The sequence below is a fragment of the Pseudorca crassidens genome, chromosome 2 (assembly GCF_039906515.1).
Source record: "Pseudorca crassidens isolate mPseCra1 chromosome 2, mPseCra1.hap1, whole genome shotgun sequence".
NCBI classification, from domain to species: domain Eukaryota; kingdom Metazoa; phylum Chordata; class Mammalia; order Artiodactyla; family Delphinidae; genus Pseudorca; species Pseudorca crassidens.
In genome coordinates, this window is record NC_090297.1 from 120,407,990 (window position 1) to 120,430,383 (window position 22,394).

Below are 22,394 nucleotides of genomic sequence, written 5' to 3' on the forward strand. Positions count from 1 at the left end.
TCAGTCTATAGACACAAGGGGGAAAAAAATGTCCCTCAATAATGTAAAAATGCTTTCCTACTTTTTCTACTTGCAGTGTTCAGTGAAAACAAGTCCTTTACAATCAACATGCCAGAAACCCTACCATGTAAGGCCTTCTTGTACTGAAAAAGTTAAAAGCGTGAGAATGGTTGGAAGTTGTTTAAACAACAATCATAAAGATTTTAAGAGACCTCAAAATACTTCCGGATGTGTGGATATGACAAATCAACAAAAAGGAACCAACACCCAGCCTACAGCCTTGTAAGATATAGATTCCAGCCTTTCTACACCTCAACCTGGAAGCACAGGCTCTCGTAGAGAGGGGAAGTACTCCCACATAAGAGACACTAGGGGTGGCCCAGATGTGGCAATCCCTAGTAGGATGTGGGGTATCCAGAGGAAAGGGGTGACGGGCGCACTTAAGGCACGTGAAAACTGTAAAGTTTGGTGCCTTCTGCCGTCGGCGGTTCCAAGGCTGAGTTAACGGCACTTAGATGCAAGCTCTACTCCCTCCGGCTCGACCCTAATTGCAGGCCTCACTCAAGACCTCATCGGACTTGGACTAGAGGGCCTAACGGAGGCCTGTATTCGCTATCGAAGATCTGTGGATCCCCGAAGCGGTGCGGTCTAGTTCCCGAAGAGCTGGACCCCGGTGAGCGGGCGGCGTGGGCGAGGATGGGTGCGGCCACCACACGGGCAGGGCTTCGCAAAACTAACAACATTAGTTAGGGAAATAGGCTCTAACATCCCTAAATCCCTTCACTTGGCGACTGTAGCAACCTGAGACACTGAGCGCCCCGCACACCCTAGACGCAGCCAGAACGCACCCATCCCAGCCTTGCAGCCCGGCTCTGGTGCCCTGCCCCTTGTCCGCACGCGCCCTGCAAACCCGTGTCCCCGCCCTCACCCCAGAGCCCCTAGAAGCAAGCTACGGTGGCTCTGCTGGGGATAAATTATTACCGTGCTACCGTGCTGCAAACTCAGCCCGAGAAGTATGAACTGGCTGGGACAGTTTAGGAAGGCGGCCACGAGGGCCTTTGCAGAAAGGAACAGATAAATGCATTTGGGAGTAAGAGAGGTAAATCTGTGGACCACGGTGAGGAGGAAGAAAATGCAGTCTCTGCCTCAAAACCAGCGGCCCAGAAGCAATACTCAGCTCTGACACCCAGAGCCCCGCCTCCAGGGCGTGGCCTCGCGCTGCCCCGGGAGAGGGCGGGGACTACTCCGGGCCACGCCCCACTCTTCAGGAGGCCAAGGGTGCCGCACCTACAGCTCCGCTGCGCACTGCGTTCTGCACCAGCCGAGCGAAGGTGATCCGGGTGAGTCCCCGCACCTGCGGGCAGCGAGGAGCGTGGGCCTCGGAGGCATTTCAGCTCCTGCGCTGGGCACCGCCCATATCTCGGCCATCCCAAGCTGAATAGGGACTCGCTCTCTCTCTCCCTTCTTGTCTGTAGGTTTCTTTCTACCTTCCCATCCCCTTTGCCCTCCATCCTCCCCATGATGTAGTGGGTTTGGAGCGTCTAAGCTGGGCCGGCCACGCTATCTAAAACTCAGGGAAATTCTCAAGGTCAACCCTTCCTCAGTTACTTCCTTTTCTCTCCTCCGCTCCCTGGGCTGTGCGGACGCCGGGCTCCTTCTTTCTGCCTCCCAGAGCCCACCTGACCTTGCCAACTGCATCTCTGGTGCACAGGAGGGGCGGGCAGGGCACTGCAGGGACAGCTGGCAGTGCAGGCCTGATCGGTAACACAGGTTTTTAAAGTGGCCTGCGAGCGCTGCGCCAGCTGCGGATGTGCATGTGTTGCTAGGGACATTCCGGGAGGGCCTCCCAGGGAATTGTGTTTGTTTTCCTCCGGTTTCATAGAAACGTTTGTCGTATGTTTGAATTGGAACCTACGAGTGGGTCATTTCCTACGGCTGCCTTAGAGCAGGAGAGGAGGCGGAATCTTCGTTGAGGTTGATTTCAGAGAATTTCCCTCATCTGGTGTTGCTGCAGGGAGCGCTAGGGCCACAGCGGTGGGGCAGCTGCGGGGCGGTGGAAGGGGCTGGAGGCTGGTTGGTAAGTCATTCTCCGAAGTTCTGGCTTCTGCTGTCACTTTCCTTGGGAGTCACGAGTTTACCACTACATTGTAGCTTAGGGGACAAGTGAGTGTGAAAAGGGAGGTAAAAGGAAAGCAGAGACAGGAGGGTGGGTAGGAAAAGAACTACGGGCTTGCGGCTTTAATCCGCTAACTGGAGAAAGGGAGATCTGGAGGGAAGGACAGTTACTGCTCTGCAGATATATGGCTCTTTGCAGGTGCTGTAGACCTGGGCGTGGTCATGTGGAATTGCCGCAGATCTTCGATTCCTCTGTCGGTGGAAGCAAGGGCATCTCTTGGGAGATCTGTAGATCGCTGGGAGCCTACAGTTTCTGGGAAGCACCCAAGGTTATTGGTCAAAATTACAGACTATGTTTAGGTCAACGAATTCAGTGTTGAGAGCATAGTATCTGAGTCAGGGGATCAAGAACGTTTATTCTCACGGGAGTTAAATTTAACAGAGTTAAATAAGTTTACATCTAAAACCCAAACAAATACTTTCAGCTGGGGAAGACAGAACGTAAAGCTTCCCTCCTGACAGTGTTACAGAAATAGAAAACTTTGTCAAGTGAATCCCCCCGCAAATGATGTTACTACATATAAAACAGAGGTACTGTGTAGAGGTACTGTGCCCAGCCATAGAAACGGCACTGCAGGGGACTCCTTAGATTAAGGAACAAAACTGGAGAAGGGCAGCCTTCCCCCTTATTTAGACTTAATCCTGCCAGTTTAGAGTTCTGCAGAGACACAGTCCATGAAGGGGAGCCTCTTAACCTGGAGGATAGCAAAGACACTGAACCTATGTGGAGAAATCTGGAATGAAGTGAATGACAAATCAATGTGTCAAAGAGTAATTTAGTGCCTACTGCACAGCTAGCAATATTTAAATATATTCTTCCCTATATTTCTATTTAAATATTCTGAATCTGTATTCAGATCACCCTTGCCAACCACAATTGACCATGAACCATTTAGCGTTTTTTAAAGCAATATGTGTTTAAAAGAATATACTGCTACGGTTTTTACAACTGGTTTCATTAATACTACTTATGAGTATACCATCCTTCTGAAAAAGAAGAATTCAGCAGTTACCAGGTAGTTTACTGCTATGTAAAATAGAATTTTTGCGTTTCCCTCGCTCTCTCTTACACTGTCTATGTGCCTATCTTCCTATGGGGAAGTTGTACTACCTTCCAAATACATTTGCAAATACCTTTAAGGAGTTCAGCGTTTAGAATCATCCGTCCCATGTTACTCTATGAGTTCCTTCTAGAGTCGACCCATTTATTAACTGGAACATGTGTTCTAATACTTTGGTGACTTAGTTCACTCTTTTTAATTTAATAGTGTTATTTTATTTCTCCAGCCTAAGAAATGTGAATGATTGTGACACAACTTCATTCTAAGTACAGACAGGCCTGAAGAGTTAGACCCCTGTTTCAGGCAGGAGCCTGCAGCCTATGCAGTTCCTTCATTCAGAATGGCTGGTAGCCTGGTGGCGACTTGTTCAGCAGCTGCTAAGAATTCACTGCATACAGTCCACCCACATTTCTTGTGATGGAAAATCCAAATGGTGTCCATGTGACTCATTAGAGATTTTTCTTTTCCTCTTTGGGAAGTCAGGGCTTAGTTTCACTCTGCCCCTCAGTTCCTATATAATGCCAGTTAAGGGACAGGTTGTATGGAAATCGTGATGTAAAAATGAAGTGCCAATTTTTGTGTTGCTTTGCCCTTTGCAAACCCGAATGCCCGAAAGTTTGGAGGATTTTTTTCCCCTGTAATCTCTCCTCCTGTCATACTGCAGTGCTGACACTCATTAAAAAGGAAAAAAAAAAAAAAAAAAGTTCCTTTTTGGACCTTTTCCAAGTTTTTTTCTTCTTCCAATTAGAAAGCTCTCAGGCTTTAATCAGTCACAGACTTGGAGTAAATTATTAGCTTTCTGTTCTCGTTAATATATTTTATGCTCAGGAGAGGGTCCGGAGAGGTAGAAAAGTTTCAAAAGAGGTCAAGTGTGGTCAAACTTGCTCCCCAACCTCATTGAGAGACAATACAGCCAAGGGTTGAGAGCATAACTGTGGAGCCAGACTGCCTGGCTGTGTGTGAATCCAGGCTTTCTCTGTTATAGCTGCGTGTCCCTGGGCAGATTACTAAACCTCTCTGATGTTCAGTTTCTTCATCTGTAAAATGGAGTAATAATATATCATAGGGATGCTGTGAGGGCTTAAATGAGTTAATATTGATGAACTACTTAGTGTTTGACACATATTAAGTAATATATGTGCTAATAATGTGTTATTAATAATCATTGATTTCTCCTACCACTCTTCCTCTAGGTTATATCACTACCCTTCAGCCAACACTGGTCTCCTTTTCATCCTTATACAAGTAAACCCCTTTCCTGTCTCCGTGCCTGTGTACTTGCTGTTTTCTCTACCTGTGTGCTCACTCTCACATCACTGTTACATCCTTCAGAGCCCTTAGCTCAATCTGTTACCTTCCTGTTTCATGATCCTCCTAAGTTGTCTCCCTCCATTTGACTCTGTATTCTGGAAGGTCAGGACCTTCTTTCTCAGTCTTGTTCACTATTGTAGCCCTGCACTGCACGTGGTACCCAGCATTCAGTAGGGGATACATCAGGAAAGGAATCATTCTAAGGCACTACTGAGGAAGGTGGTAGATGTGGACTTAAAGTGAGCATTCCATTTAGGTGAAACACTTTGTCCTGCATTGACTTTGTCAGATCAGCTCCCTTGAATGAATTGTTACAAGATTTTTATTTTCTTCTGCATCCCATAACTTCTCCCCATTCTCTTCCCTGTCCTCTGAGATTGGTGCCTTCAGACTATAGGAAATGTCCTGCAGCCTGTCCCTGGGATCACACCTCCCTGGAGGCTGGGCTCCAGATGGTCCAGCGTGGCTCAGGGCTTTTAGGTCAGCACATCAAGGAACTCTCACCCATACGGCCTTTTGGGTCAAGAGTCTGTTTGGGAAAGTTTGTCATCCTACAAACAGGGGAACCTAGGATTTGTTCTGTCTTACAATCTACTATTCTTAGATTCCTGAAGAGCTGAATTACCAGTTTTTCCCAGGGGAGGCTCAGTTAAGCATATGTGTCTAGTGCCTTTTCGCACAGAAGTCAGACTCCAGAGAAGAAAAGAGCAGGTTATTTGCTTATTTGGCCTTAACAAAGTTTATTTGTGTCAGTGCAGGCTCATCCCACGTAACCAGGAAACGTTCACTTGGACTTGAGCATCAAGCTTGTCCTTCCCTCCCTCCTCCCGCTCTCAGCCAGTGCAGTAATGTAGTTGTCCTCAGCACTGACAGTTCACGAGAGTGTTGGAATTAAAATGACATGTGGAACTTGAATATTTTATATTCCAAGCTGTGGCCACTTAACTATAAAATTGAATATATTTGAATTTATAGGACATTTATCTCTTAAGAAGACAGATCTTCCATCCCCCTAACTTGTAGTGTGCTTCCACTTTCCAAGTGTTCTGCCAGCAACACTGATGAGGAATTAAAGAATATGAGAAACCGGGAAAGACCCACTTTATTACCTGCCTCTGCTGTTTGCCTCACTTGAGTTAATATTCAAGGCTGGACAAATAATGGCCTGCCTATTCAACTAACTTTTCATTTTTAGCCCTTGGAGTGATATTTACTGAATATGCAAAACAATTGTGGGGAATAGTTATTTTTCTTCACATGGTTATTATTCCTTCTCTCAACTGTCCATGTACTCTTTTTTTAATTATTTTAAATAAATTTATTTATTTTATTTATTTGTTTTTGACTGCATTGGGTCTTCCTTGCTGCGCGCAGGCTTTCTCTAGTTGCGGCGAGCAGGGGCTACTCTTCGTTGTGGTGCGTGGTCTTCTCGTTGCGGTGGCTTCTCTTGTTGCGGGGCACGGGCTCCAGGTGCGCGGGCCTCGGTAGTTGTGGCTCGTGGGCTCTAGAGCGCAGGCTCAGTAGTTGTGGCTCACAGGCTCTAGAGCGCAGGCTCAGTAGTTGTGGCTCACAGGCTCTAGAGCGCAGGCTCAGTAGTTGTGGCTCACAGGCTCTAGAGCGCAGGCTCAGTAGTTGTGGCGCACAAGCTTAGTTGCCCTGCGGCATGTGGGATCTTCCTGGACCAGGGCTCGAACCCATGTCCCCTGCATTGGCAGGTGAATTCTTAACCACTGCGCCACCAGGGTAGCCCCCGTGTACTCTTTTTAAAATCTCACTGCCATTTGAGACTTTGACACTCAAACAGATTTTATCATCTGTGTACTGTAGAAGTGACCAGACTGGCGTTCTGAAAATGTAGGATGGACCCAAAGAAATTCTGTGACTCTCCTTTTTTTCTCTCCCATCATGGAAACAGGGAATTACTTTTGTGCTGCTTGCCTCTAGGATCTCAAGTTTCTCCATTTAGCTTTTTTTTTACATCTTTATTAGAGTATAATTGCTTTACAATAGTGTGTTAGTTTCTGCTTTATAACAAAGTGAATCAGTTATACATATAATGTTCCCATATCTCTTCCATTTAGCTTTATATGGGCTCAGCTGCCTTGCCTAGAAATAATTTTGAGGACTATTCCTTTGTAGATACATTTGGAGGCAGAAACGAGGCTGGACAGCTACCTCATTAAAAGAGTACAGGCTGAGTAGACCCCTAGCACAACCTCAGAGTTTTTGGAACCTCCCAGTGTTGGGGACTCATGGTGGTCCATTTGATGTGATCAGATGAAGCCCTTTAAGTTACCATCCTTGTATTATTCTCATGAAAATGCCATGTAAAAGAAAGGACCGGGGCTTCCCTGGTGGCAAAGTGGTTAAGAATCCGCCTGCCAATGCAGGGGACATGGGTTCGAGCCCTGTCTGGGAAGATCCCACATGCCCTGGAGCCACTAAGCCTGTGCGCCACAACTACTGAGCCTGCGCTCTAGAGCCCGCGAGCTACAACTACTGAGCCCACGTGGCACAACTACTGAAGCCTGCACACCTAGAGCCCGTGCTCTGCAACAGGAGACGCCACCGCAATGAGAAGCCTGCGCACTGCAAGGGAGAGTAGCACCCGCTCGCCGCAGCTAGAGAAAGCCTCATGCAGCAATGAAGACCAAACACAGTTAAAAATAAATAAATAAAATAGCTAAATTTTTAAAATAAAATAAAATGAAGGACCATATATAAGGAAGATTGGATTAATAATACAGCAGCCAAATACGTATTTTAATGAAACATTGGGGAATGGCTCCAAGTCAGTCTATAAGTGCTTTAGCATTGTCCCATTCCTGATGCATTAAAAAAAAAAAAAAAAAAAAGACTGCTGAGAAATTGCAGTACAGTTGGAGGGGAGCAATCTTGCAAATGGAAGTAAGGGTTACCATTGTCCACACTGGTTTTTATTTGTTTGAGGGAAAAGAGAGAGCTGAAAGTTGAAATCCTCTCTCCCTTAAGACATTTGATAGATTTTCATTTAGGAGAAGATAAGTTGTAACTTCATGGCTCAGAAGTCATAAATTATTTGAGGCCCGTGCCCAACTGATAAAGCCTACCTTTTGCTCCATTTGTGCAGTGTTGATTGTGTCCTGGGGAATTTCTATTGGCAGCTAAGATGGAGTGGAGTAAATAAGTGAAGGAGAGCTTTACCCCAGGAGTATTCCGTTGAATGTAGTTCAGGAAGTTCTCTGAGTCACCCTTTTGTAACTGAAGGAACCCCTGCCCCAGTGAGATAAGGCAAGTGGTGGCAGAAGCAGGAATTGGAGGAAAAGTTGAGCGAAGTATAAGCGCTGGAGTAGTTATGCTTCCAGGTGAATCTGTCAGTCACATTCCTATAGGAGAGTACCTTAGCCAAATATCATAATGAAACTCCATGTGGCTAACTCAGGCACTGGAATAGAGCATACCTCCTAGGGGTGAGACCAACACTGCCTCATTTGAAGTCCAAGCTTGATCACTCTAAAGTTAAGACTTTACAATGGTGCCTTGTAGCTTTTTAAAAATCCACTGGGGGGCTTCCCTGGTGGCACAGTGGTTGAGAGTCCACCTGCCGATGCAGGGGACACGGGTTTGTGCCCCGGTCTGGGAAGATCCCACATGCCGCGGAGCGGCTGGGCCTGTGAGCCATGGCCGCTGAGCCTGCGCATCCGGAGCTTGTGCTCCGCAACGGGAGAGGCCACAGCAGTGAGAGGCCCGCGTACCGCAAAATAAACAAACAAACAAAACATTCCCAAAAGGATCTCTATCGTTAAATAAGTGACACGAATTTCCTAAATAAAAAGAAAAACTAATTCCTTTTAAACCTTCGACTTAATGTTCTCTCAACTGAACTATTTTGACTCAAGCCTGCCAGGAAACAGTTAACTAGGAACATACACCTCTGTAGTTACTAATAAGTGAAGACAGAACAGAAACACTTCTGTCCTATCTCTGCCTCTCCCCAACCTTTTAGTTTCATTTTCTTGGGGGGTTGGGGGGATTTGTACACAGTTTCTGATCGTTGGTATGAAGGAAAAATCTGGAATTGGGTATTTGTTTACTTATTTGCCTGCTTCCCCCAGTAAAACATGAGCTTCCTGAGGGCAGGGACCAAAGTCTGGGTTGTTCACCTCATCCCCAGCATGGGCCCACTGAGTAGCACATAGTAGGCACTCAATAAACTTGAACAAGTAAATGAATGGGTGCTCAGCCCCATGCGGGGATAAGCATGTCTGGCTACAGGGAGGGTCTGCATGACTGCAGTTTGCTGATTTCCATAGTCTGTACTAGAAGACTGCTTCCTTCTGAATACTCCTGCCCTTCAGATAATAGATTATAACATGGCTGGCTATTAAGAGTTCAAAAAGGAGGGGAATATATGTAGTTCTAAGCTTTGTTTGCTATTTTAAAATGATAATTCTAAATTATAAATTCTTAAATGTATCTCATCATCATGTATTCGAACATCCGCTTTTATCACTGAATCAGGGCAGAGACAGTTAACAGAACATTAGCACACATAGTATAACCTGATATATAACATTTATTGAGTACTTACTATGTGACAGGCATCCTGATGGGTGTTTAGAGACAGTGTCCCCATTTAATCTTTACAACAACTATATGGTGTGGGGTAGGTGCCGTGATTATCTCCAATTAACAAGTGAGGAAACCAAGGATGCTTGAAAGACGTTGAGTAATTTTCCCGAGGACACACAGCTAGGAATATGAGATCCAGGTTCTAAACCCAGACAATGTGATTCCAAAACTTACCTGCAAGGCTGTCTCTATAGTGCACATAGTGGATAAGTGACAGGATTCAAGCTAAAAATCAGGTCCGATTCTTTGGTTCCTTTGTAACATACTGTCTATTCCTCCTGTCTCCTCAATTACTAATTATTGTCAGGCCATTTTTTTACATAACTTTTTTGGTATATATTGGCTCATTTTGCACATTATAGAAAGGTACAAAGGAAAATCTATAATTCAGCCATCTGGAAATAGCTATGCTTATGATTTTGATATTTTCTTCTTTAATTTTTTTCTATTATTGAGAAAACTAGATATACTCTGTTTTCTTTTTTTTAATTTAACATGCTGTATATTAAGTGTTTCACCATCTTTAATGTTTCACCATTTTTAATGGTTATATACTATTCTGTTTTACAGATATATTATTTATTTAATTAGTCCTCTTTGTTTGGACATCTATACCATTTCTGTTTTTGCTGTTATAAATAGTGCTGAAGTGAATGTCTTTGAACCAAATCTGTTTGCCTTCCTGATTATTACCCCAGGATAGATTCCCAGTAGAATTAATGAGCAAAAGGTTATGAACAATGTAAAGTATATTGCCTGCCACCAGGCTGTCCTCCAGGTGGTTCTGTTTTACACTTCTCCCAGCAGCGTGTAATACTACCAAGTAACTAAATAAATTTTTATTTGTACAAATCATAAATTTTAATCTTTACAGCTGGTGTGCAACTAACCTTGGAAACTGTGTGATAATTAACAAGTGCTATTATACAACCAAGTGAGTTACAAAGTAATCTATACCAGTCATGAAAGTTCAGCTCCAAAAGGACCACTGGACTGCTGTGTGTCTATCACCATGTAGAAGGCAAACTCTAGGGCAGAGTTCCCACCCCCAAGAACCTTATCTTGTTGGGTGGATATAGGGGTTGCCAGGGACACAGAGCAGGTATGTAATCAACAAACTATAGTGTGCAGTCCGAATGTGTGCTCATGTCAGAAAGAGGTTGTGTTGCACGTATCAGCTTCTCAAGCCTGTGCTCTGGGAGCTATCGGCTAGCTGCGGGACCGGCCCAACCTCGGGCGTGGCTGGAGCTGCCTGGAACGTGGCTGCTGTGAGCCGAGGTGCCTCCCCTTTTGCGAATGTACGCACCCACACCCACGACGGGGCGGGAGTGTGCATCTCTTTGCCCTCAGAAAATAAGAATTCAGCAAATGACAAAGTTTTTTTTGAACCCTAAGTGAATTAAACTGATTCTTTCCTTAAAGGACAAGACTTAAGCGTTTTGCAGTCCCTACTGGATTTATGTTTTCAGCAGCTGTAGCGACAGAGCTTTTCTCTGTGTTCTGATCTCCTCTTTCTCCAGGAATTCATACATCCAGTTGCTTCCATTGTTTCAGTAGAGGCTTTGAGAGGGAAAAAGGAAACTGACATGGGTTAGGCACACACTTTATGCCAGGCACTGTGCAGAGCAGAGGAGGCATTCTGAAAGCAACCTGGACTTGCAGCTTGCTTCACTTATTCCACAGCTTTCTATAAGCACACGCTCTGTGCTTGGCACGGGGGATGCTGGACACACACGGTCCCTCCCTCACGGGAGCTTAGTATCTGATGCAATTGGCTGCTCTCTCTGTTCTAGCCCTGATCACACCAGCTGGGAAGTGCTGGCTACAATGGCCTGTGAAGCAGGGCTCCTCACGTGGTGAAAGTGCAAGGAGGTGTGTGTGTGGGGGGCGCTGAACAGGCTTGGCTCCGGCACCTATGCAGGTGTGTCCAGGGCTCCTGCAGGGAGAGCCTTGGGGAGGGCCGCCTCTCTCCTCCCGCCCCTAGTACGCTCACTGTTTCCTGACCAATTACACTGTCCTTTGCACACTACCCATTTTAGCATCGGACTGTGGGTCTCCCTTACTGTAAATCCTCTGTCCTTCAAAGGTCTTGTTCCTGGCTCTGCTTGCCCTCACCTAGATTCTTTTCCCCTCAGTACCTATCACCATAGCAAAGTGTCAAGAGAGTCACTTTCACTAGGGTGTGACTGCCTAAGAGTGTAACCTCCCAGGTTGCATTTATACTTTGGAAGAGGAGGTCAGTAGTAAACATTAATTTCTAATTGCAGGTTTTTAAGCGGTTGCCTTTCTGAGTGTTCATTGCCTGCAACAGAAACATCTACTCCAAAGATACTTCTCTGTCCTGCCACCTAGCTTCTCCTACCCAAATCCTTACGGGCCAGAAAAACAGAGGCCAGTGACCGAGCCACCTAATGTTTTGCCTGGGCTAGCTGGAGTATTTGGGGAAGAATTCTAAAACCTGCTCTGGTCTTAGCTCTGCCCTCATCTCTCTACCTGAGCCTCCATTTCCTTTTCTGTAAAATGGAGCTTATGGGATTTGGGGGGAGATGAAAAATGAGCTGAAAAGTCTGCACCAACACAAGGTGACCCCAGGCTGTGTGAGAGCCTAGTCGCCTGTCTAAAGGTGAGGTCTGAACAGACTTTCAACTTGCACACTTTGACCTAAACCAGATATGCTTAATTGTATCGTTCTTAAACAGGCGGCTTTTGACAAAGTTAGAGACAGCTCCATTTTCAGTTGCCTGTTTGGCCCAGATGGGTTGAACTCCAGGGATATCAGGTAGTCATATTTATTTATTTTCAAAGAGGTGTTCAGTATTCACCCCATATTTTTGTTTTAATAACTACTACCAAAGCTTCCTCCCCAAGCTGATTTTCTAAACTCTGGAAAGGACTAATTCTAAAAGAGAATGAGGGCAGGGAAGCTTGGAAGGCAGCCAAAGACTCCTTGCTCTCCACAGCCACACAAGATGGCCCAGGAGAGGCTGACCTGGAGGTGATTCCCATGCTGAGTCCTGGGGATGGCCCTTTCCAGTGTGTGTGTCCCCTGTCCCGGAGGAGGGAATGCTGGGTGCCCCTCCACAAGCAGCTCCAGGTAAAGAAAGAATATGGCAGGGGAAACTAACGGGAATTATCGTGAAACATGGTTGGGGATGGGCAGGTTTTAGGATTTTGGTTCCAAATGTTATTTTGCAGACCTAAGGGAAGCTTACTTTTAAAGAACTGACCTGTTTGCTGGCCCCAAATTCCACACTGAGAAAGATTCTGTGATCCCAATGTCAGTTCAGCTCTAAATCATCAAGTGGGATTGAAAGGGGACATTGGAACTGAATTGGAACCTAAATTTGAATCCCAAATCGGATACTTTCTCTTTTAGACCTTGGGAATATTACTTAACCTCTGGGTGCTCTTTGGAAAATAGGGATATTAGCATCTTGTTGGGTTGTTTGTGAGGATGGCTAAAACATTTTGGAGCAGGGTAACCTTCCCAGGCTTTCAGGAGAGATTGCAGCCAAACAGTTTTAGGGGTGGAATTTTTTTTTCTTTGGCCACGCCATGTGGCATGCGGGATCTTAGTTCCCTGACCAGGGATCGAACCTGTGTCCCCTGCAGTGGGATCGCGGAGTCCTAACTACTGGACCACCAGGGAATTTCCAGGGATGGAAATTTTAAACACACAGGAGCTGTTGGCCTGTGGCAGCCATACACGTGATGGGACAGCAGCTAAGGATCTCTGGAAGCATTGTAGCTATTTCTCTGTGTCCTGCCGTGCTCTGACCCTTCAGACATCTGGTGATCAGTGCTCAGAGAGACTGGAGGGCAGCACTAACTTACTCTGAATTTATTAGGGCTTCTTCCCACCCAGCAGGTTTTCCTCTCCTTGATCTCCAGTCTGTTTCTTTCCTTCTTTCTTCTTTCCTCCTGGAGCAGGACAAGAGCTAAAAGAGCTGAAATTGCTGAACACTGAAAAATGCTGATATGAGCTTTTTCTCCAAACATTTCATATGAAATTTTTCAAACATGCAGAAAAGTTGGAAGAATTGTATAGTGAACATCCATATAGCTACCACCCAGGTTCTAGCATTAATATTTTGCTATATTAGCTTGCGTCATCATTTTTTGATGCATTTCAAAATAAGCTGCATTGCAGACACTAGAACACATCATGGGGTTAGTTTTGAAGCATTAATTTGATGAAGAATCTGGGTTCTCCAAGAGCTGCCCAGAGCCTTGCTCTGGCTTTCAAAGAACTATAACTGATCCCTTCCCTACCAGTGTGATATTTCTGCTGCTGTACCAGCACGTGTCTCAGGATCCAAGGGAGGCCCTAGGGTTCCTGCCCTGAGTGTCCCCGATGCCAACAGACATACAAGCGAAAAACTTGGAATCACTGTGTACTTACTGACTATATCCTGTTTCTTTCTCTTTCCCTCTCTCTTTCTTTCTCTCTCTCTCTCTCTGTCTCTCTCTCTCTCTGTGTAACTTAGTATATCTTTTAGCATTTTGCCTTGCTAAATATTTTTTTAAATTGTGGTTTTTAGTGGCCAGACCATCCAATAGCAATGACTACTGCAGTGGTTTAGATAAATCTCATACATGCGATGTTGATCAAAAGAACTCAGGCGCAAAAGAGAATATACAATGTGATCGTGAACTTTTCTGTGTGTATATTGCAGACTTGAATCATTTTTTAATTCTGTTGGGTGGTATACAGTAATATCGGTATACAGTAATATCTCTACCTCTTAGAACCACCAGATCGCTCACGCCTCTTTTTGATCTGTAGGGATATGTTTGCTGGTAACAAAACATCCCACTCTTGAGGCCTCCTGCAGCTTGGAGCCCACAGTGCCAGGTGGCGGCCTAATGTGTTCTTTCTCCCACAGAGTCAGGATGGCCGTCCTCTCTAAGGAATATGGTTTCGTGATTCTAACTGGTGCTGCCAGCTTCCTAATGGTAACTCATCTAGCCATCAACGTTTCCAAGGCCCGCAAGAAGTACAAAGTGGAGGTGAGTGGGAACACAGCGGTGCCTCTGTGGGTTCGTCGTGGCAAGAACTTGTTTTCAGTTGTGGAGGGAAAGGTGAGGTGCTAGTGGTCAGCGGTGGCAGTTTCCGGCCTGTTCCTATTAGAAATTCTGCACCTGTCTGGCAGGAGGAAGCCGAGAAATATGGGGCCCTTCTGGAGAGTCATTTCCATCTTGTTTTACTTTTGTCTCTTCTGAAAAAAGACCAGGTGTGCTTTTGGCTGGAGCTCTTTGGTAGGAAGACAGTTATTTTCTAAAGGGGGTTAAATAGGAAATTCCCGGGCTGTCCAGTGGTTAGGACTCTGCGTTTTCACTGCCAAGGGCCCAGGTTCGATCCCTGTTTAGGGAACTGAGATCCCACAAGCTGCACAGCGAGGCCAAAAAAAAACGGGGGTTGGAGGGGGTTAAATAGCAGTTGTTTCCTGGTGTGCCACTTTAAAATGATGTCTTCTGGTGATTTTCCTGTTTCCCAAGTAGAAACGAAGCACATGGTGCTGAGTTAGCCTGTGTGTGTCTGGACATCAGACATAGGGAGGAGGTCTATTGAATGCTTCCTTTAGCTCTAGCTGATCTAGAAGGGATAATTACTGAAGCTGTCCCTGGTGAGCAATTTTAAATGTCTACTTCTTTTGAGCAATTTCTAATTAGAGCTCCTTTTAAAGTTTTCATGTCTAGTTTATTATTTTGATGGACACATTAAAACTCTCACACACTCAGTTTCTGTTCCCCCATTAAGGGGAACCTTAAAAGGATGTGGTATTTGCTGACTCTTGGGAAGGAGCTATTTCCCAATGGCATCCTTGTAATACATCCCAAAGCCACCCGTGATGGCATAACGTCAACAAAAACCCTGAATTTGGCACAAGCTGCCTCTATCCCTTGAATGGCACAGACATATATTCTCGTCACTGGATATTAATAGACACAGATTGAATCTGCCTCTGAGAATGAGGCCTCTGTCACCACATGCATGTAAGCAGAAACTGAATGATCATCTTACCAAGGTTATGGCAGAAGATGCTTTGGGATACATTATCTTTAAGGTTGATTTTAACTCTCAACACTGAATGCTACACTTGACCATTTGATCACACACACTTTGTTTTAACAGTATCCTACAATGTATAGCACTGACCCTGAAAACGGACACCTCTTCAACTGCATTCAGCGGGCCCACCAGAACACGTGAGTGCTGGCCCTGCCCGGCCCCCAAGACATCTGCAGAGCGGGTGTTTTCTGTACAACACCTCAACCCTTGGTACTCTGTTTGCTGAGTAATAGCAACGATGATGATCATGAATACTCATTAAAAGTATCATTAAAAATGTATAAGTGAACAGATTAAATATTAAGCAAAATTAAGAGTTGTTAGGATGGTGGGATTCTAGATAACCTTTTCTTTTTTTCTTCCATTTCTTTTATTTTTAATTGAAGTAAAATTGATTTACAATGTTGTTAATTTCTGCTGTACAGCCAAATGATTCAGTTATAAATATATATATTCTTTTTTGATATTCTTTTCCATTATAGTTTATTACAGGATATTGAATATAGTTCCCTGTGCTATACAGTAGGACCTTGTTGTTTATCCATTCTATATATAATAGCTTGCACCTGCTAAACCCAAACTCCCACTTCATCCCTCCCCCAATGCCCTTTTCAAATATGAATTTAATGCTGCATTACTCTTCTGCGGTATTTGCAGCAAGTTCACTCTAAACTGATACTGAATCTCTCAGCCTAGCGGGTGAGAGGCTTTGAGCTCTGCAAGGAAATCTACTCTAATTCGCCTCATCAGTTTGTTAGATTTGAGGTCTTTGACTCACTGTGTTCTGAGTTACCTCTAATCTAATCCCAAGCAGAGCAAAAGAAGGTGGATCTTAGTGGTCAGGCCTTCTGCCTCTGGTCAATGTTTATTTTTATTCTCAAGTTTCTAACTTGGCAAGTAAGAATGTAAAGGGTTCTTAGTTTTACGTAGACATACTTATATAGAGCACTTAAAAGGAAAAAAAACCCTTTTTTTTTTTTATCTATTCCAGGTTGGAAGTGTACCCTCCCTTCTTATTTTTTCTAGCTGTCGGAGGTGTTTACCACCCAGTAAGTTTTTCCGGGGAGGGGGTTCATCTAATTAGATTGAATAGATTTAATTCACTGAGCCATTCAGGAGGGAAGAGGAAATGAAAATTTAATGAACATCTTCAATGTCTATGCACCATGTATTTAAAAGAATTTCAGTTACTTCTTACAAAGTTCCTTAAAGTAGGTAGCATTTTTCCCGTTTTTTTACAGATAAGGAGAAACCTCTTGGATACTATGTAACTTTCTCAAGATCAAATAGCTACAGAGTAGATGAATCAGAATTTGAACCCAGGTCTCTCTGATCCTAGGAGGTTCATGTCCATTGAGTTTTCCTTTGCCATATTATTCATGCAACGAACATTTCCTGGACACCGGAAGTTACTGCAGTGAACAAAACAGGCAAAGACTCCTGGTTTCGTGGAGCTGACTCTTAGTTGGGGGTCGCAGACAAAAAGCAATTCAAGGACATCACGTAGCATGTTAGAAGGTGATGCGCCCCACAGAGGAAGCAAAAGCAGGGATGGTGGAAAGGGAGTGCCTGGGGACTGGGGGGGGACAGTGCTGAGTGGGGCAGTCAGGAGGAGCGCCTTGTTGCGAAGGTGACACTTAAGCAGTAGGTGAGGGAGCAGGTGCTGCAGATGTCTCCAGACACCTCCAGGCAGCAGACGAGCAAGGGCGAAGCCCTGGGGCAGGAGCCTGGCCGGTCTGTGTGGTGCACAGTGAGTAGGGCGGCTTCAGTGGTGAGCAGGAGGTGAGGGCTGGAGGTGAGGGTGGACCTCGGGGCCTTGTGGGCCGCTAAGGCCCTTGTGAGCCTTAGGTTTGGTCTGCACTACACCTTATCTAAATAAAGCAAGTTTATCTGAGCCTGATTAGTTGCCATTGGGGTCTTGCCTTACACAGAAAGTGTTTCCTTTCCAGGGCCCAGGTTTCCCCTCCACTGAGTTCAGACCGGAGTGCTGGCACCCCACATTTCTGGTTCTGAGACTTTCATAAGCCTCTGGTCTGTACCTGAATGGCCTTGTGCTTTCTTTGTCAGCTGCCAGAATGGCACATCTATAGTTCATGACCTCAAAGTCTTGTATTTGTTTCAAAGAAAATTCTGCTACTCTCTTAGAGAAGATATTTCTTTCCTGTGCCTCTAAAGAGCCCCAATCCTAGCAAGTAACTAGGCTAGCTGGTCTAAACAGACTAGCTGGTCTCTCTAGGTGTCACCTGATGTCCACCCCAGCCCCATTGCTGTCCCACTCCCCTAGATCCCATTCCTTGTGCTTAGTTCTTGGAAATACTCTAAGACTACTCTGAAGACAAGCACCTGATATTGTTCCCGGGTTGACGGTAATTATGCGACTTTAAAGAGAGACCAGGCAGAAACTACAGAGCTTCTAGATAGTGACTTGTGTGCCTGGGGGTTTATTTATAGTTGTTTCATTCTCCTACTGATACTTAACTTCCATTAAATCATCACAAAAGACAAATAAAAATCATAAAGTAGGAACCTCACCCCCACTGATGCCACTGCTAAATTGAAAAGACAGTTGGGGACAGTGACGCACAGTGACTCACGTCCTCACACACCCTCTCTCTTCCTCTCCCCTGTCTCCTTTAGACCAAATGGGTTCGTCACCCCAGCAGGGTGTCCAAATGGAAGGATTTCCCATCTCGCATGAGTTTTCACTCTCTCTTCCCAAGGGTGTTGGGAATGGGGAGACTTTCCCCTCCAACACCACATGTTCTGGGATTCACAACATGACACACTCCCCCAACTGTTTCTAGTGGAGCCCCATGCCTATGCGTGGGCCGCAGCACAGCCCCTCAGAGCCCTCCCAGGGGGGACCTGGCTGAGACGAAGCAGCACACAGCTGTGGAGTGCGCAGTCCATCTCCTGTCCGCAGGGCTCCTCCCCTAGTCCTGCCTTTCAGTGGGCTTCCTCTCCTGGCTTACTCTGTGACCCCCAGGCCTGCCTCTCCTTCCCCTGCGCTCTAGCACACTGAGTCCCCTGGGGCAGGCCGGGAGGTTCCTCCCATCCCACCTACCTAGGAGAAGGCCAGCAGTCACCTCCCAGGTCTCTGAGCAGTTCATAGAAGGATCACAGCGCTTTGATTTTCCTGACTGAAACAACTTCATTCTACCCTGACTTTGGTAGGGAGTATTTTACTATATCCATGAAACTGTTAACTTTTTGTTAAAACATTGTGTAATCAATCCTAGATGTTAATAAAATTCTGCCTGTTTCTTTCATGCAAATAACTAACGGAGCCCTTTTATTTTAGCGTGTAGTTTCTGGCTTGGGCTTGGCCTGGATTGTTGGACGAGTTCTTTATGCTTATGGCTATTACACAGGAGGTAAGGACATATTGACATCTGTCAAGGAAACAAATTTAGAATCTTATACTACTATATTATCCTGTTTAGCAGGGCTTTAAGAAAAGGGAAAGTAACTTGATATTTAGGTGAAAGATCTGTTATCTTCTTTCTTTTTATTAACCTTTGAATAGTAACAAAGCGCATTTTGCATTTTCAGTGTGTCAATTGCTGTTCTAAGAACTTTGCATATGCTGTTTAGCCTTACAACAATTCTATGACATAGATAATATTATTTTATAGATGAGGAAACTGAGGCTGAGAAAGATTAAGACTCTAGATCACAGAGCTACTAAGTGTAAACTGGAAAGTCAGGATTCAAACCCAGGCAGTCTGAGCCCAGATGCCCTGCTCCTAATCAGTGCTATAAATGGTGTGCCTGAGAGAAGGGGGAAGAGATTCTTCTGGCTGTCCTTACCTCTTGGGAGAGGGAAAACTCCAAAAGATCCTGGAGCAAAGGTGCTCTAATTATTATCCCATAATGTGTTTTAAAGTTCAATACTGTTGTGGCACACGACTTTGCGTGCAGTATCTGCCATACTGACAGCTTAGGCTGAAGAGCTGGTTGACCTCCTAAGACTAGATGGTCTAACGTACAGCTCCAGGTGCCTTGACAGAATGGCTGGTGGATGTTGACAGCATTGTCACTGTGGAACACCCCCAGTAACTTCTGCTCTTTCCTCTTTTTTAGAACCTAGAAAGCGGAAACGGGGAGCCCTGAGCTTCATCGCCCTCATTGGCCTGATGGGCACCTCTGTGTGCTCTGCTTTCCAGCATCTTGGTTGGGTTAGAACTGGCTTGAGCAGTGGGTGCAAAAGCTGCCATTAAAGAGTTATAGGGTGTTTTGAAACTCTCATTCATTTTGAGTGACTTTTATTTTCAGTGACTTTTTTTTTCCCCTAAATAAAAACTTACCTGGCGTCAGCCTCATACCTAACCCTGACTCTATCACTTATTTTTTTTTGAGTCTTTATCTAAAATATAAGTAGCCTGTTCCTAGTAGATGAGAGAGGGGCCACAGGTATTAAGCACCCCTTCTCACCCTGCCAGAGGATGTTTACTTAATGTGTGAGCTAGAAAAAGGTCTAATTGTGGAAATATGTTCATAGTCAGGCCACAGCAGTGAAAAACTGGGGCTCGAAGAAAGTCTTTTACTGCTAGCAGTCTTTTACTGCTAATACATAGGATAACAATAGGATTTTTAAAAAATCTCGATTGAAGATTGCTTCTAATGCTTAAAAACTGAAATGATAGACTAAATTTAAGGTTATGAAACTTAATAGAGATGAATCTAATCTCCTGCATTTGGATGCAAAGATCTGATTGCATAGGTACAAATGGGAAGGACACCCTTAGCAACAAAATATGGAAGACTTAAAAGGTTTTAGCTGACTTGGAGAACAATGCGAGTTGGCAGAATGAGATGGCTGTTCCAGAAATGAATGTGGCCCTAAACTACTTGACCGTAATAGTGTCTAGATCTGTGCTTTCCAGTACAGCCACTAGCCACATAGGACTATTTACATTTAAATTTATGCTATACTATATAAATAAAACAAACAAAAATATCAGCTCTTTAGTTGCTCTAACCACATTTCAAGTGTTCAGTAGCCTTTGAGGATTAGATAGGATTTGAACCCAGGCCTGACTCTCAAATCCATGCTTTTTCCATTGTACCCCACTACCACTTTGAGGAGCTGAAACATTTAAGGATAGAATGCCCTGGTCAGCAATTGAAGATGGTCAGCTTTGGCCAGGTGACTGCCTGGAGTCCTCAGGGCATTGGATGAAAAAGCTGGACTAGATCAGTGTTGGTTCATGAGAAATTTTCACCAGTGGAGAACAAAATAAGAAAAATGAGGACTGTTTTCATAAAGCTTTAACTTGTATTCTTTTTTACATTAAAATGTCCCTTTATGAAATGATGGTGGTGATGAATAGTATGGTTTTTTTGTTCCTGACTTAAAAAGATAATATAATTAAAAATTTGTAATAAGCTAGGGTTGTGGTTTGGGTTGATTTTATTTTGATTTTTGCCTTTTTGGTTTTTGTTTGATAAGAAATGCACCTAAAGAGATTGGAGAACTTGTTAAGGTTTCTTTTCTCATCAGAGTATAGGAGGCATCAGTGAAGCAGGGCAGGGGAGACATGGAGACAAAGTTGGGTTTTCACCTTTGTTTGAAGTCTTAACAGGGTATGCTTTTCAAAGTAATATGATCCATCTTTGTCATTTTGCTATTATAGAATAGGCCCAAAGGAAGTTTTATAAGGAACCCAACACATGAAAGGGTGCTGTGGTTGAAGTGGGGAACCCAGAGCTCTGCCTTTTCATTTCCCTGTTTCCTCCACCAACACACTTCCAGGGCATGCAAGGGCTGGGCAGAATCCAGTTTGTATCAATGCCATAGAGAATAACCCTGCCTGGCAAGCTAGTTTCTATTAAATTCCCTGGTCTCATGGAGGAAAAAAAAAAAGGGCATAAGTACTGCTTCCACTCACTGCTGTTCCACAGGGTACATTCCAAAGAGTCAGTTTATTTCTATGGAAAAACACATTCTGAGTTCTGTTACAGGTGGAAATTAGAGAACCATACCAGTCTACCGTTGCTCCATACTGAACCTCAAGTATCCCCCCCCCCCCCACAGGTAGCTATATGCCCTTGAGTTTATTAGCCTCCCTAAGCCTCCATTTGCCCAGCTGTAGGTTGAGGATAATGATAATACTTACTGTATAAGGTTCTTTTTTTTAAAATTGAAGTATAGTTGATTTACAATGTTGTGTTAGTTTCTGGTATACAGCAAAGTAATTCAGTTTCATGTATATATATATATTCTTTTCAGATTCTTTTCCATTATAGTTTATTACAAGGTATTGAATACAGTTCCCTGTGCTATACAGTAGGTCCTTGTTGCTTATCTATTTTACATATAGTTTGTATCTGCTAAGCCCAAATTCCTAACTTATCCCTCCCCCATCCCCTTTCCCCTTTGGAAACCATAAGTTTGTTTTCTATGTCTGTGAATGTATTTGTTTTATAAATAAGTTCATTTGTATCATTTTTTAGATTCCACATATAAGTGATATTATTTGATATGTCTTTGTCTGACTTATTTCACTTAGTATGATAATCTCTATATCCATCCATGTTGCTGCAAATGGCATTATTTCATTTTTTTCATACCTGAGTAATATTCCATTATACACACACACACACACACACACCACATCTTCTTTATCCATTCATCTGTCAATGGACATTTAGATTGCTTCCATGTCTTGGCTATTGTAAATAGTGCTTCTATGAACATTGGGGTGCATGTATCTTTTCGAAGTATGGTTTTCTCCAAATATATGCTCAGGAGTGGGACTGCTGGATCACATGGCAACTCTATTTTTAGTTGTTTAAGGAGCCTCCATACTGTTCTCCATAGTGGCTGTACCAATTTACATTCCCACCAACAGTGTAGAAGGGTTCCCATTTCTTCACACCCTCTCCAGCATTTATTATTTGTAGACTTTTCAATGATGGCCATTCTGACCAGTGTGAGGTGATACCTCACTGTAATTTTGATTTGCATTTTTCTAATCCATTGCTAATTAGCAGTGTTGAGCTTTTTTTTATGTGTCTGTTAGCCATCTGTATGTCTTCTTTGGAGAAATGTCTGTTTATATCTTCTGCCCATTTTCTGATTGGGTTTTGTTTTTCTGGTTATTGAGCTGTATGAGCTGTTTGTATATTTTGGAAATTAAGCCCTTGTGGGTCGCATCGTT

At 44.2% G+C, this 22,394-nt stretch overlaps 1 protein-coding gene across 4 annotated transcripts; it reads left to right on the plus strand.

Moving 5' to 3' along the window:
* The first annotated feature begins 1,184 nt into the window (after positions 1-1,184).
* Positions 1,185-19,560, plus strand: MGST3 (microsomal glutathione S-transferase 3). Of its 4 annotated transcripts, none has more exons than XM_067728504.1 (6): positions 1,185-1,340; positions 14,045-14,168; positions 15,295-15,368; positions 16,223-16,280; positions 18,533-18,605; positions 19,315-19,560. In XM_067728504.1, the coding sequence occupies exons 2-6, from the start codon at positions 14,052-14,054 to the stop codon at positions 19,449-19,451; spliced, it is 459 nt and encodes a 152-aa protein (XP_067584605.1). In that variant the 5' UTR covers positions 1,185-1,340; positions 14,045-14,051; the 3' UTR covers positions 19,452-19,560. The 4 variants fall into 4 exon arrangements, with proteins under 4 accessions (XP_067584605.1, XP_067584606.1, XP_067584607.1 ...); XM_067728505.1 differs by having other exon boundaries at positions 1,331-1,471; XM_067728506.1 differs by lacking the exon at positions 1,185-1,340 and adding an exon at positions 2,054-2,077.
* The last annotated feature ends 2,834 nt before the right edge of the window (positions 19,561-22,394 follow it).

Bases quoted from the DNA above. Each gene is read 5' to 3' on its own strand.
- MGST3 (XM_067728503.1), top strand. From the start codon at position 12,179: ATGGCCCTTTCCAGTGTGTGTGTCCCCTGTCCCGGAGGAGGGAATGCT. The intron at 14,169-15,294 runs GTGAGTGGGAAC...TTGTTTTAACAG, and splicing joins GCAAGAAGTACAAAGTGGAG to TATCCTACAATGTATAGCAC. The intron at 15,369-16,222 runs GTGAGTGCTGGC...TATCTATTCCAG, and splicing joins CAGCGGGCCCACCAGAACAC to GTTGGAAGTGTACCCTCCCT.